Source organism: Cheilinus undulatus, linkage group 21 (assembly GCF_018320785.1).
Source record: "Cheilinus undulatus linkage group 21, ASM1832078v1, whole genome shotgun sequence".
Lineage (NCBI taxonomy): Eukaryota > Metazoa > Chordata > Actinopteri > Labriformes > Labridae > Cheilinus > Cheilinus undulatus.
Genome location: NC_054885.1, coordinates 7,171,148 through 7,186,849, shown reverse-complemented (window position 1 = coordinate 7,186,849; position 15,702 = coordinate 7,171,148). Strand labels below are relative to the sequence as shown.

Here is a 15,702-nt window from a genome sequence, read left to right as displayed (position 1 = left end):
TCAACATATCTTTTTGCACTCTTGAATTACTGAAATCTAAAAATGAAGGAGTGTTGAAGCATTCAGATCACCAAGAAAAAACTCTTTATTACCCATTCTGAATATTTAACCAGTGTTATACTCTTGCACACGAGTCAAATGTACATAACAGAACTGCCATCGTTGGTATTTACAGAGCAGTTTAATAGGACATAAGTGCAGAGGAATGTGACCGAGGGGAGGACAACGTTTTCAGCTGACATGCGCCGCAGACTGAAGAAACAAGTTCAACGTGTTTGAGACAGACGACCTGCTGCAGCTCTCTCTGCATATGAGGAATATCAAACCAAATCAATGCTGGAATTGGAACTAAAAACAAGCTACTGAAAAGATCTGTCAAATTAAAGTGGCACGCTACAGAAATCGCTTTGAATATATTAAGATTTCAGGTTAAAATCTGTATGTCAGACAAACTGCAGACCTAAATAACATGAGATAAATGAGGAAATCCATCTGAACGCACTTAGAACTGCAAAATAGGCACATATGGCAGATAATACACAACTCTGATGTTACAGTAGATTTTGTTCTTCACACAAGAAGGAAAACCGTAAAGCCCCGAAACATCTGTGCAAATTAGAAATAATTAATGATAGTCACTTATTACAAAGCAGACACCAAAATAATAGGATTAATTGTAGTTATAACTAAAGAGATGTTGATGTAATGCTCAGCCTCTTCATTTAGGAGTGATGGAATTATCAGGCATAATCCCCGATAACGGCGGAGCATGCAGATGAGAAAGTGAACCAATTCTGGGTTCAACCTGCAGTTTCCACAGAGCCTGTCCATACTGCGACACTGTTCTGACCAACAGCGAGCCCACTGTTTGTTTCTGAAGCTCAGAGAAGATTGGTCACGAGTTTACGTTTAAATAACAGAACAGCACTTTAACAGCATGTTAGACCAGAGACTTAACTACTCATACATGGACACATGACGTCCTGTGCTGATCTGATGCTTCAGCTGTGAACGTCTTCAAAAATCAATGCAACAGGGGCGCAAAATGCAGAAACAGTAGAGGAAGAGTAAAGGTGGAGGGAATGTGTACAGCAATTTATCAGGGCTACTCTGAGAAAAGTGAAATTCTTCTTATTTTTGAGGGAAAGAAATGTGCTTTTTAGATTAAACAGGTAAATTTATGACAAACCAAACTCAAAATTTTTAGGTTAAGTTGTAAATATATAAGCCAAAATTTTAAAGTCATGCACATTTCATTGAATGGATGGAAATTGCACCAGATAAAGTGGTTTGTCTTTTCTAAGTACTGCAATTAAGACCACATTCAGATTACACTTTATACTGGGACTCAAGAACAAGAAATCCAGAGATTTTAGCCCAGAATCTTCACATTAGCCGTCACTAAAGTCGCATTTTAAAGAGGCATTCTGTAAACTTGAGCTATTCAGAGGAGGATGACGCACCGGCAGAAGCCAGGAGCAACTTTGATTCAACAAGTACTTTGAGTTTCCTTTCTAGTAAATTTATGACTTTATACACTCAAAAATTTCAAGTTTATTAAGTTAAAATATATGACATTTAAACTAGAAGATTTCAGGCTTTTCTGTTGTGAATAAATGGTCTTGTAAAATTTAAATTTTAGTGTTTATAAAGTTAGTAATTACAACATTTTAACTGGAAAATGTTGAGTTTCTCTTATGTAAATTTATGACCCTATAAACTATAAACGAGTATTCTTTAAAGTTGAAATTTACGGCTTTTTAACTAGAAAATTAAGAGGGTTTTTTTTTGTTGTGAATTAATGGCTTTAGAGATGTGAAATTTAAGTGTGTAAAGTGAAAAATGAGTGTTTATAAGGTAAAAATTCAACCAGAAAATTTCTTTGTTTCTGTTGAAAAGTTATGACTTTAGACACTTTGATTTTTAGTGTTTATAAATTCAAAATTTAAGACTTTTAAACCAGAAAATTTCTTTTTTTTCTGTTGTAAATTTACAAATTAATAAATTTGAAATTTGAGTGTGTATTAGGTTAAATTTACTTATAACTAGAAAAATCTGCTTTTTCTGTTGAAAATGTATGAGCCTATAAACTTCAAATTTAAGTGTTTATAAAGAAAAAATAAATGACTTTTTAACTTTAAAAATTTGCGCTCTTTTTTGTAAATGTATGGCTTTATGAACCTGAAATTCAAGTGTTTATAAAGTTAAAATTTAAAACTTTGTGGCTAAAAAAGTGTTTTTTTGTAAATTAAGGGTCTTTATAAACTTTTAATTTTAGTGGATATAAAGTTAAAGTGTTCAACTTCTAACTAGAAAAAATTCTAGTTTTTCCTGTTGTAACTTGGCATCCCTATAAATTTTAAATGTTAGTGTTTATAAAGAAAAGATAAATGACTTTTTACTTGAAAAACTGCTTTTTTCTGTGGTAAATTTATGACTTCATGACCTTGAAGTATGAGTGAATACAAAGCTAAAATTGATGACTTTTTAATTAGAAACTATTTAGGCTTCTGTAGTTGATCTAGTTTAAATTTTTGTTGAAAATTTATGCAATAATTAATTCTTTCTGTTTTATTCTCTACAAAATTAACAAGTACTTCTTTTTATTTTTTAGGGAGGCCCTAATACACCTGTTTGAGTGATTGTGAACACACCCTTAGAAACAATACCATCTTAAAGTTTTAAAGAAAAAAAAATGATAAAAGGAGTCACAATCCTCCAAACCTTTACGAAGTGTTACATTCACTGCTCAGAGAGAAACATGTCCGTCCAACAGCGCATGACAGAAGCATCCAGTTTTAAAAGTCAACTTTTGAACTTGTAAAATAATGAAAATAAGGCTGGTGTTACAGTTAAACTAGCGACCCTGCTAAGTAGTTTCTTACATTTGCATTCGGATTGAGTCTTCGTTAAATTCATGGCCCATTAGCAGGCTCTATTCCCACATAATTATGAAAATCACTCGGTAACAGGCTCACTAATTAAACCAGAACACTAGGAGTGTTATGACTTTGCACAGAGGTAAATCTTATAGAAACAAATTGCAGACAGTGTGTTTTGACAACTGGTCATCAGCCTGATCTGATCTGATGTTACTATTAATTACTGATGATATCATGCTAGTTCTGATCTCAGCATTAACATTCAAATAACCTCAAGTGTTTCCATATTTGTAGTTTACATCCCACACATCAGGTAGCTGTATACAGCTTGAGCTCTGCTGTGCCTTCTAGTGGTGTCTAGCAACAACACTGCATATAGACGAGTATATTTACAGGAATGCTCATAACACAGCCGGGCACACATGTAAACAAGGTGAAACAGCTGCTATATCTCCAGTATTACTCTCCTTTCCAGGGTGGATTTGCTGTCTATTTGCTTCCTATTTTGCTATAATATTGGTTTAATTTTGGGACACACAATCGACAGCCCAGGCCAGAGTGGGCGCTCTGCTCTGCTTAAAGACTGACTGAGATGTGCTGGTTAATACAAAGACTGACTAGAAAGGCTGACATTGGCTCAGAATGGACAGACCACGGTGTACTCGGCCCATGTGGAAACTGCAGGTAAAAGACTTAATGCCCCAACAGAAAAAAATCGAGCACACTAAATGAGCGATCACTCACTAGTTGGATGTAGTTTCTTCCTTCATAGCGCTGTCTGTTAAAACTACAATGACAGGACTGCAGCGACTGTACAGAAACAGTCGCAGGTTTGATTTAAAGCAGCCACATAAAGCGGACTAGACCTAAACACACGGACTCATTAAAGCAGAACACACATTACACTGACGGAGCAGGAGCAAAACCCAAACTAAAGAATCAATCAAAGAAAGTTCAATGTGATTGAAAGGAAAGAGGCGTGTGCATCATGTCGAGTTGTTTAGGGAGAACGGCGAGTCAGAAAGCAGTCTGTCAGGTTGTGTTTGTGTTTCAATGCTATAGATTCCCCCACGTCTCCGGAGGAGGAAACTGTTCTAGACTGCCACTCTCGCTGTGCTCCTGATCGCCCATGGTGAATGTTAGTCTGTACTCCAGCTCCACTTTCTCCTGGAATCACAAAAACACAAAAAATAATTCATTTATATCAGTTTGACATCCATAGAGCCAGTCTACAGTCAAACAATTTCATTTATGAAGGGAAGAAAGCCATCCAAACCTGCCTGGCCCTATGTGAAAAAGCCATTACCGCCCTTGTTAAATCATGAATTAACTGTGATTAACCACATTTTATTGGAAAGCTCAGTTCAGTTTCACCAGCCACACCCAGACCTGACTTCTGCTAGACCTGCTGAATCCAGAAATCTCTTAAATAGAAGCTGACTGACAAAATGAAGCAGGCTAAAAGATCTCCAACACATCATGTAACCATCTAAAGAAATTCAGGAACAGATGAGAAAAAGTCACTGACATCTATCACTCTGGAAAGAGTTACAAAGACATTTGTGAGGCGCTGAGACTCCTAAAACCAGAGTGAGAGCCATTACTCACGAATGGAGAAAACTTGGAAAAGCGCAGAACCTTCTCAGGAGTGGCCGTCCTACCAAAATGACTCCAAGAATGCATCGATGACTCATTCAGGATGTCACAAAAACCCAGGACATCTTAAGAAACTTACGTTACAAAAACGGGTGCATTAATTGTATTGTCGTCACTGCAACATCTGGCTCCCCAAAGAGAAAAGCATCCAATCAGGGTTTCAACTAGACCGTGATGGCCTCTACTAAAAAAAAAGGGCACTCACCCTGCAGTCCCAGAGCAGCCTACAGCGTCCATCTACAAGTATGTGGTCATTCTCTTTCTCTGTGATGCCATCAGTGGGATACCAAACCAGCACCACAAATCAGGTCTTTGGAACCACGATCCAGCACTCCTCAAGCTCCGACTCTTGGCAAAATCAAGGATCATTGAGGAGTTTGCTGTCCAGAGCCATGTGGACCAACCCCTGCCTGATAGCCAATGGGAGCATTAAAGTCGACAAGAATGGCCAAGGCATCACCCCTGGGAACCAAATCTACCACCGAGTTGAGTCTGGTGTAGAACGCTTCCTTTGCAGAGAGTTCACTAGCCTCTGTTTGAGCCTAGACACTGAGTGGGCTACCAGTTTCCCAACCCTGATTTATAGCATCAATTCAATTCAATTACACACAGCTGTACTGTCAATTTATTTTATTAAATTTGAAATAGAAACAGTGCGGCATTGCTCTGGTGCTTCAGTCCCATCATTAAACAGCTGTTTTAAAGTCTCTATGCCTCTAGATGTCACTGTTTATCCTGAGAATGAAACCCCACAGTTTTGAATTGTCTCCGCATAATTAGGAGGCTTCATCAACACATCACTTAATTGATACGGGCACTATTATTCTAATAATTTTTTAAACTAGTGTTTTTAAGTTTTGAACCATTTAAACAAATATACCTCTCTTTAGATTTATAGAAAAATAAAACATTAAAATACTAAGTGTTTTAAAATAATAAAATATGTTATCTAAATAGCTGACAGTTGCATAGAGCAGTGGTTCTTCACCTAGGGGTCGGGACCCCCTGGGGGGGTCGCGAGACACTGAGCAAAAACTAAGAACATTTTTAAAATCACACTGTTGCTACTTAAAAACAATTTTGTCAGATTTCTACCCCTTTTCATTAGTTTTTTCCCACCAATTTTAATATATTTTTTTCATTTAAGACCTATTTTTGTCAGTCTTAAACTCTTTTCACCACTTTTTTTCTGCCTGGGGAGAACATGCAAACTCCGCACAGAAAGTCCCTGACCGGGAAGCGAACCAGGAACCTCATTGCTGTGAGGCAACAGCGCCAACCCCTGCACCGCTGTGCAAAAGAATGAGTGTCTGTTGGTTTTTACTTTGTAATAAACAACCCAAACATCTAGGGTGACAGCCATCTTTCAGGGTTATCTTGCACAAAGTTTAAATTTCTGTTATCTTTACACCCCTAACTCCCCTCCAAAAATCTTATTTTAGATGCATTTTTGTCACAGCCCCAAAAGAAAGGCAAAAATGACAAAATTAGCAAAGTAGCATATTTTTCAAAGGATTATTTTCGTTACTAACAAACTGCATTTCTTGCAGTTTTCACCTGAGTTTAACATAACCATTTTTCCAGGTAGAGCTTGCATAGAAATATAAGTAAATATCACTTTAAACAGATATTTTAAGAATTTTTCCCTCCTGTTATGGAATGTTTGGTTTGCCAAATAAAGAAGGTCAAATGTGGACTGACCTTGCTGGGGTTTGCGAGAAGCAGGATCTGTGTGACAGCAGCCGGAGGGAGGATGGGGTTGAAGGCTGGGAGCTCTGATCCTGATGGAGGCTGCAGCTTCACGGCCATCGTCTAAAGTGACAAAAAAAAAAAAAGAAAACAATCTTTAACTGAGACAGCAGAGGTTCAGTTGCAACACATTTACAGGGTGAACTTTGCTTGTCCGTCAGCTCTGAGAGGGATCTTATCCACAGGGACTGTCTCTCTGCTGACCTTTGGAGCTGTTGCTTGGAAGCTGATGTTGGTGACGGGGACAGGAGCTGACGACAGCATGGAGATGATCACCACCAGCACGTCAGGGCGAGATGGGGGAGAGTCACGTGCGAAGTGAAAGAGAACCCGCAGACTGTGTCCGTCAAACACAGTCACAGGTAACAGACTACCTGAAATAATAAAGAGAAGAAGAGCGTTTAATAAACCTGTTCTCCAAGGTGTCCTGAACCATGACTGTTCTGTCACTTACTGGGTTTAATGGATTCTAACGGTACAAAAACATCAGTCAGGGTGACTTCTGCAGCAGACGTTTCACTGTGAGTTGGGGAAATGTCCAGCAGCGTCGCTCCAAGGCCCGGCTGCGAGTTGACGAGGGGTGCAGGGGGGTCAGCCACAAATGCTGGGATGGGGTTTGGGGTAACGTTCGATCCAGATTTACTCTGCAGGTCTCTCAGAGTGGGTTTAGACTGCTGTTTGTCCCTTAAATACAGAAATAGGAATAATTCAGTATTTTTAGAGCATTTCCTGTTTTGTTTTTCTTTTCCTGAGACTCATTCTAACACACTTGAGTTCTTCCTCATACCAAGAAGCCCACTATTATTAGAGCACCAAAACATTTACTGCAGCAGAAGATGCAGCATATAACATCCTATATTTTTTGCAGAGACTGTCTCATGCAGTGTTTTTTACTGTAGAGGAATGTGAGTCAGATACCATTTGACCTGGAGGCCCTCAGGAGGCAGGGACTGCTGCAGCAGCGTCTTCCCCAGCAGGTCCAGCTCGTCTAGGGCCGAGTTCCCCGGGATCGATCCAGATGAGAGGAGCTGAGAGTGAGTGGGGGGGTCTGGACTCAGGAGGAGGCTCGGGGCTGCTGGGAGGTCTGCGTCTATGCTGTCTGAGGACTGGAGGTAAAAGAGAGCATGTGTAAAAAACGTGAAAGTGAAGCATTAATTTCAAAATAATTCTAATACAAATCTGACGATATTGATGCCTGTCTGATACCTCAGCATCTAAAATAGAAGTCATATCAATATGCACATGTATGAATTTGCCATTTTTACAATGTAGTTTACAATTTTTGTAATCAACAAACAGGGACCACAACAGCCTGGCTCCTCCTCCTCATGCTGGTCACCGGCCTGGCCTCGTCTTGGCTTCCCTTCTTCAACCAGCATTTGTCACAAGTCAGCCTCTGTGGTTGTTAGTCACTCTGGCAGACCAAAGCTGATCCTACAAGTGTTCAATGGGGTTGAGGTCAGGACTGCTGGCAGGCCATTCCTTCCTCTCCACTCCCAAAATCTGGAGGTAGCCTCTGATAAACCCCACTCTGTGGGGGTGAGTGTTGTCCTCTTGGAGGACAGAGTTTGGTCCCAGACTGCAGAGACATAGGGTTGCTGCTGGTTGCAGAATCTCTTGATATCACTCTGTATTGATATTGCTTCCAATGAAGCAAACCTTGAGGGAGATGCCGCCCCACATCATCCCATGAACTCCACCAAACGATGTTAGTCTATTTGTGCAGCAATCAGCATAGCTTTCTCTGCATCCTTACCACGCTTTGACCCTATGATCCAAGTGCCATAGGCAGAATCTGGACTCATCACTGGACGTAACGTTCCTCCACATGTTCAGGTTCCAGTGCAAACAGGCCTGATGGTGAAGGGCAGTCATGGCAGCCCTATGAGACCTGAGATTGGTTGCATCAGTCTGTTCTGGATTGTCTGTGAAGATAACCATCAGCCATATCATTCTGCAAACCTCGACTGCAAATCTGTAGAAGACAGCCTATGGCTCCTAAGGGCTCATAAGGTCTTCTTAAGGTGCTGAGTTCACGGCCTGCCTCTGACATTCCCTGTTATATGGAACTTAGCCTTCAGTTTGGAGACGGTACTAGGGTTTACTCCAAACAATGCCACAACTTGGTTTTGCAGAACACCAGCTTGAAGTTGCCCTATTGCACGGGCCCTATCCAGATCAGTCAAACATGGCATGCTGATTCTTGGAGCAGACACCTCCTGACCACTGTAGCAGGGCCCATGCTCACAGGTGCTCCCAATCAGGTGCCAATCAGGCACCCCAAGCTTCATATTGTGGTTTTATTAAACATACCGTTATTATTACAAAGGTTACTAACCACAGTGAACGTTAAGATGTAGTCATTAAAACACAGCAGTTTTCTGCTTACTCCCTGCTGATTTCTGTCACCTGTATGAACTTTCTTCAATCCCTTGCATATCCTCTACAGCAGTGGGTGGCAAAAAGACCTGAAGTCCTTATTGAACATGCATTGAAATCTTTATTTTACCCTGTTTTACTGTGAAATTGGGTAAATTTAAATGTTTGATCAATATTTCAACTACTAAATCTCCTATTCTTGCAATAAACGGTTACTTTTACCATGATAATTAAGTCATTTCACAAGTTCACTGGAAAACTGGCAAAAATTGACACGTGATGATGGGGAAAGAGGGTATAAAAGGTGTCCGTTTTTTCCCTTTTCTTGTTTATATCATGTGTTTTGGTCCAATCATGCTAGAAAAAACAACAGATTCGATTAGATAAAAATGCGTTGTTAAAAAGTTTTGGAAAATTGGGTTGCGGTCTGTCGTAACACATACTGGTGGGTCCTGAGGCCAGACCAGTTGACAGTCCACCCACCAAGTGAGGGTGCAGATGTCTTTGGAAAGACAAACTATTTTGGGGTTTAGCGAACCAAACCACACCAAACCATACTCAGACTGAATCACCTGACAGAAACGCGACTTGTAGCCCAGTCAACCTTACATTTTTACCTCCTCCACAGAGGTTATGTGATCAGGTGGGTTTGTTTGTTCGTTTGTTAGCAACATAACTCAAAAAGTCATGGATGGATTTTCATGAAATTTTCAGGAAATGTCAGAAATGACATAAGGAAGAACTGATTAGGTTTTGGGACTGATCTGGATCACCGTCTGGATCCAGGAATTTTTTTAAAGGATTCTGTAGTATTTGGAGATAAGGCTGTGCTGTTACCACTTTACACCAGGAGATGGCAGACATGAGTACCTTATCCAAAGTTTTGGAGTTTATAGAGTTTGAAAGATGAACGCCTGGTCGAGGAGACGAGTCGGAGTGTAACAGAGAGAAAGACAGCGAATTGTAGCGAGAATACTCACAATGCTCGGAGGAATAGAGGAATATTCACCCTCTGCCATGACTTTCACACGTAGCGAAGCCAATGCTTTGCTTCGCCGTGTCTCCAGCCCACCAGGGAGGGAGTAATCAGCAAATTAGATTTTGGGAGTGATCTGGATCACCGTCTGGATCCAGGAATGTTTTTAAAGGATTCTTCACTATAGGGAGATAGGGCTAATGGCGGAGGTCTGTGCTCTCTGAGTGCTTGTCTAGTTCTCTCTGTGGTTTGGACACCCCAGATGTAGCAGCTAAATGAGGTTACATGATGCTCATTAGCATGACTATGAGAACAGACATAACTGGGTCATCATCAGTAATAAGAGATAAATGCTCCCACCCACCTGGAAGGAGTCCCAGGCTGTGGAGTCCTCTGGCTGTGAGGGGGGGTTAGAGGTGTGTGTTCCTTCACTTAAACCTGTACACAAAGACAGGATGAATAAGGAATTAAATTACCCAGCCAGCCTCTCTAACACTTCCTTCACTCCGTTTGCATCCTGGAGGGTGTTTAAGGTAACTCCAAACCACTGAGAAATCCTGAAAACACCAGTTTATTAATGTTAGGTGCTAAACATGCTGTTACCAAGCGACATGAGCTCATCATCAAGCAGACTGATCCCCGTCTCCTGTGAGGGGGCGTTGAGGCTGTCTGTCGGAGTGGGGAACTCTGGGAATGACGGTGGAGACTGTGGTGACGTGTCCAATCCTGTGAGGTCCAGGAGCGCCGTCCCCCCTGAGAGAAACAAGCCAGATTCATTTCAAACCAACGATAATTTCACAATCTTTCAGTCTGCCAGTTCTCTCACTAATCTACTAAGCTCTTTATGTGCCCGTGTCTCACCCACCTTTTTGTTTCTGTGTGCTGGATGTGTTGTTCCCGTTGACTATCTCCCCCTTCACCTGCTGCTTGTACAGGTTGATGACGTGAGTCAGGCTGTCGTTGGCCTGCAGGATCTCCGCTGTGTAGGAGGACAAAGACGAATACTCTCATTGTTTTCACTGTTTCCAGTGGATAGAAGCTTAGACAGGCTTTATAAAAAAGGTGGATCAGAAGGTTAAAAATGTGTGAGCAAGCAGGTTTCAGGCTGAAGGTAATGCCTCAAAATATTTGAGATTTGGCAAAAGAGACACGAGCTGCTTTCAGGAACTAGATGATGCTGAAGGAAAAGGTGTTGCGAGTGAAAAAACTATCCCTCTAACATATATGTATTTATGTTAGTTGTTAAAGGTTGTTAAGGCTCTGAAGATGGCAAAATTTCAGCACTAACCGCAATGATTACTGCAAGAAAAGAGCAAATATAGGTTGTAAAATATGATAAATACTGGTAGAATGCAGTGGATTGAACATGTTGGCAATGTCTTATGCAGTTTTAGACAGTGTGCAAGAGTTTGTCTACAATTTTCATATGACTTCTATTTTTGCTGTCATTGTATCAAACCCCAAAAACAAAGATATTTAATGTGTAAGAGAAGATCTGTTTGCTGTTCAGTGGCAATGACTCAACACCAGCTGGCCTCAGCTTTCACATTTAAACTCTGTTTTTTTTTTTCATTCTTTGTTTGTACTTGGGGTGTGTCTCTGTGGGTTTTGTCAGGAACAATATTCAAATAACAAAGAAGCCCAAGCAGAGTGAGTCCTGTTAGAGGTGTCTAAAAACAAGAGTGAAAACATCAGGACGGACAAAAGATGCAAAAATTAACACTGCAAGTTATCAGTTTTTTCTGCTGATTAAAGGCAAAAAGAGGAAGGAAAAAAACACTTTGCAGCATTTTAAAAATAGAACGAATGCTCACCCAGAGCCTCGTCATTGTCCTCCGTGTCACTCGCCAATCTGAACAGTGTTGGTCTCATTTTCTCACAGCGCTGGTACAGGTCCTGAAATCATTTTAAATTAACTTCTGTCTTATAGCGGTTACACTGGTGGAAGCACTGTACTCTTCCTTTGGCTGAATTGTCTTAAATCTCACCTGGATGAGTTCAGCATTGCTCTGACTGACAGACTTGCTGTCGTAGTCCTGCAGGAGCTGAGTCAGCAGAGTGACGCTCTCCTTCACCTCCTGGATGGCGTTCACCCGCTTTGACACCTTCTCTGCTCGCCTCTGATCCTACAGGAGAGAAAAACAAAGCTCAATCTCATTCCTGATTTATACCCTTACCCTTCGTTTTTCAGTGCCTCCTAGCTCCTCAGAGATTTTGTTCTTGCCCTACAGAATAGAACAACCCTGATACATCATCAGCAGTCCTCGAGGGTATTTATCTAAACAGACACTAAAATGTTAAGAGATGTATCCGATATGCAGTCTTCAGCTTTAGTAGTTTCTCTTGTTGGCTTTCAGCATTTTTTTGTTTTTGTCAGAAATGAATGTCTACAGGCACAAATAGAAAAATCATGATGCATCATAAGTTAACTTGCTATCAACATACTGTGAGCGATTGTTTCAAATGGTTGTTTGAAATAAAATGACAGAAATGCATAGAAACATCCTCAAAAATATGATGGCCAATGCAATCTGCAAATAGTATTAATAGGTAGAGATGTTCCAATACCATTTTTTCCTTCCTGTTACCAATTCCAATACCAAAGTGTTGGCTCTCGGGTCGAAATTGAGTACCGATCTGATACCAGTGTGAACTTTCTGGACTGAATGTGCAACCTCACAAAGGGTAAACAATATGATGTTTAGCATTCAAGCTAACAGTAATAAATGATCGTAATTAGATTAAAGTGGATAGAAAGACGTTCATTATCGGGTTTATTGGTGTGGATTTAATCATTAGAGTCCCAGAAAAGTCACACAAGTTCAAGGCTCACTGAAAATACTGCTGCAAGGGATGCAAAGGCATCAATACTGTCAATGGGAAGGCTCAACGGCTAGCTTCAAGAGGAAAAACAAGAGGCAACAACTCATGGTTAAAAAGTTATTTAACTTTTGATAAACTGTGTCACTTCTTTTCGTGTTTGACAGCGCCAGTCTGGAAGGCATTTTAATGATCCCATTCAGAGAAAAACTGTCCGACAGCCACCATTCTTTGCTGCTGCAGTGGGTCCTTTGCTTCTTCTTCGCTGCTCTAAAAACTATAGCTCGTGCATGCAGTGTTTTCTGGATGTGAAGACGAATTGATTTCCGGTTTTAAAGCGCTAACATTTAGCATGGCTAAACAAAGCGAAATACGAACCAAACGGTATCAGATCAGTGCAAAAACTTGTGTACTCGCCGATACCAACACCTGCATTTTAAGCAGTATCAGACATGTTTACGATACTGGTATTGGAATTGGAACAACTTTATTAATAGTAGGGCTGGGCAATTAATTGCAAATTAGATTAAATCACAATATGGCCTAATGCAATTTTCAAATCACAGAAGGTGCAATATTTTTTTTTCCTGAAATCTGTGCCAAAATACCAGTTTACCCCTTTTTCTTTGCAGCTGAGATGTTACGCATTACATATCATATCATATTTTTTAGAATAGTATGCAAAAAAAAATCCTATTTTCTTCATTTTTGTACATTTTTTTTAATTGAATATGAGCATGATATAGAACTTATCACTTCCTTCAATACAAAAATTCATATCCGATTTGCAATAAGAGTCAAAATCAGCACAAGAAGTTAATTTTTCAAAACATTTCTGCCCCTGTTTTATCTAATAATGTGTTGCTTTAGTGTAGAATGATTTATTGCTAGTGGTTGATGGAAGTAACATAAGATGTGGAGCTTCAAGAATAACCGCATATCAAATTGCAATCGCAATATTGGGGAAAAAAATGATTAGATTATTTTCCCAAATCGTTCAGCCCTAATTAATAGGGCTGACACCATCCAGTCATATGGTCATTAAGTTGGTTTCTTGACTGACCAAAATCTTGGTGGTCCGACAATCACAGAGAGAGAAAGGAAGGAGAGTACAGCAGTGGACAATCAAGGAAGAGAACTGTGTGGCAATAGAAAAAACGGCGTTGCAGACTGTTTCACAGTGATTAAAGTGTAAAGCACTCATTCCAAAATCACTGTCTATTGACTATAGCACAGTCTATTTTAACAGTTGGTTCAGAGTGGTCACCTGGAAACAAGCCATCTAGCACTTCACCCTACCCCTCTATTCCTACAAGAACCGGGACACCCTACCCCCTAGAGGCAAAAGTGCAAAACATTGGGGCAGGGCTGAGTGGAGACAGACCAGAGTGCAACTGCAGACGTTTGCACATGAATGTTAAAGAAATCATGGCCACAGGCAGAGATGCTGCAGTGCAGAAAGGTCAGAGAGAGGTCATTAGAAAATTCTCGGGGAAAAAAAGGATAACAGCTCCAATTACACCTCAAACGGAGACAAATTTACCCACAATTCCTGCTGAATCACTCTGCCAGTGTCACACAAAACGCCCCAGGGCAGCAAACCTATTTCCTCATTCAGTTAATGTTTCTGCTGTGAGTGCAGCACTCTGGTGTTCCTCCTTTCTCTTACGGTTCACTCACACGACAGCAGCTCTTAAATTAGGGGTACTGGTGCAGTTAAAGCATCAAAGTTCAATTTATAAGAAGAATAAGAAGAGAGAGACAGAGGTTTACCTCTTGAACCATTTCCTTGATGAGTTTGTTTGCAGCTTTTAGGTCCTCAGGGTGTGAGCTGTTCAGCAGGCGAGACAACATCTGACGGATCAGACAGGTAGAGGTCAGGTGAGGGGAAACAAAGAGGAAACAAGCTGAATCATAGAGAAGTCCTTACTTTTGACTTCTCCTCATCCTCAAAAATGGCATTCTTGGGTCTGGGTGGGGGAAGGTTCAGTAGTTTGTCAGGTGGGAGCTCTGGATCCTGTTTAATAATACCTGATTCAAACAACAGAATGTAAAATGTAAGAAGTAGAAGTTATTTATTGTTTCAATTAATGTGTAAGAAAATCATCATGAAAACCTGATTTCTGCCTCTCACCTTGTTTCTTTAACATCTGATAAGCATCTGAGATCTTTGCCTCATCAGGTAATCCCAGAGTCCAGCTATAGATCAACTCTAGAACTTTCTTTTTTACTGGCTCAGGTGAGCGTGAGCCCAGGTACTGAGAGACAGATAAGGACAGGAACCAAGCAAGTTAATCCTGACAGATATAACAGAGAAACTCCACGGATGCACAGAGAGAGAGAGGCTTACCTTTGGAGAAACTACTTTAATGAGTTCATTGAGAAAACGGAATTTGCCCACTTCACTGTGAAACCTTTTACCGCAGTTTTTCATACACGTCTCCAGAACCTGCAAATAAAGACAATGAAAATATGAAAATAAATCCCAAAACATCCCCACAGAAAAGGTGCACTAGCAACAGAGATGAGCTCAGCCTTCAGAGGATTGTCAAACAAAGATTTAAGAACTTAGGGGATCTTCACATGGAGTGGACAGAGGCTAGGGTCAGTGGTTTAAGAGCCACCACACAGACGGGTCCAGGAAATGGACAGCGTCTTAGTGTCGTGCCAATCCTGAACCACAGACATTATCAGTGTCTCGCTTGAGCTAAGAAGACAAAAAACTGGACCATTACTAAGTGATTTAAAATCCTGTTTTCAGATGAAACTTAATTTAGCATTTCATTTGGAAATCCAGGTCCCATAGTCTGGAGGAAGATCAGAGAGGAACAGAATCCAAGGTGCTTTAAGCCAAGTCTTTTCAGTCTCCATAGACAGTGATGGTTTGAGGGGCCATGTCATCTGCTGGTGTTGGTCCGCTGAGCTTTATCAAGTCCAGAGTCAAGCCGTCAGCATCAACCAGGAGATTTTAGAGATCTTCATACTTCCATCTGCTGAGAAGCTTTATGGAGATACTGATTTCCTTTTCCAGCAGGACTTGGCACCTGTCTACAGTGAATCCAAAACTACCAGAAACTGGTTTGATGACCTAGTATTACTGTGTTAGATTAGCCAGCCAACTGGTCTGACCTGAACCCCGTGGGGAATAAATGGAGAAATGCCAGCTACCAGGGCTTCATAACATCCAAGCAGTGCCACGGACTGATTGGCTCCATGCAACGTTGTATAGATGAAGTAACT

General features: G+C 40.7%; 1 protein-coding gene across 1 annotated transcript in view; it reads right to left on the bottom strand.

Moving 5' to 3' along the window:
• Nucleotides 1-67: 67 nt before the first annotated feature.
• LOC121529365 (ADP-ribosylation factor-binding protein GGA1-like) overlaps nt 68-15,702 on the bottom strand; it is a 21,060-nt gene continuing 5,425 nt past the window's right edge. The window contains exons 4-17 of the mRNA XM_041817153.1: nt 14,813-14,911; nt 14,597-14,720; nt 14,393-14,493; nt 14,236-14,316; nt 11,631-11,768; nt 11,457-11,538; nt 10,508-10,621; nt 10,246-10,395; nt 10,007-10,080; nt 7,206-7,393; nt 6,742-6,971; nt 6,492-6,661; nt 6,240-6,350; nt 68-4,049 (exon numbers count right to left, since the gene is read on the bottom strand). Coding sequence (XP_041673087.1) covers nt 3,939-4,049; nt 6,240-6,350; nt 6,492-6,661; nt 6,742-6,971; nt 7,206-7,393; nt 10,007-10,080; nt 10,246-10,395; nt 10,508-10,621; nt 11,457-11,538; nt 11,631-11,768; nt 14,236-14,316; nt 14,393-14,493; nt 14,597-14,720; nt 14,813-14,911 — 1,773 coding nt within the window. The 3' untranslated portion in view covers nt 68-3,938. The remainder of the gene's footprint in view (nt 4,050-6,239; nt 6,351-6,491; nt 6,662-6,741; nt 6,972-7,205; nt 7,394-10,006; nt 10,081-10,245; nt 10,396-10,507; nt 10,622-11,456; nt 11,539-11,630; nt 11,769-14,235; nt 14,317-14,392; nt 14,494-14,596; nt 14,721-14,812; nt 14,912-15,702) is intronic.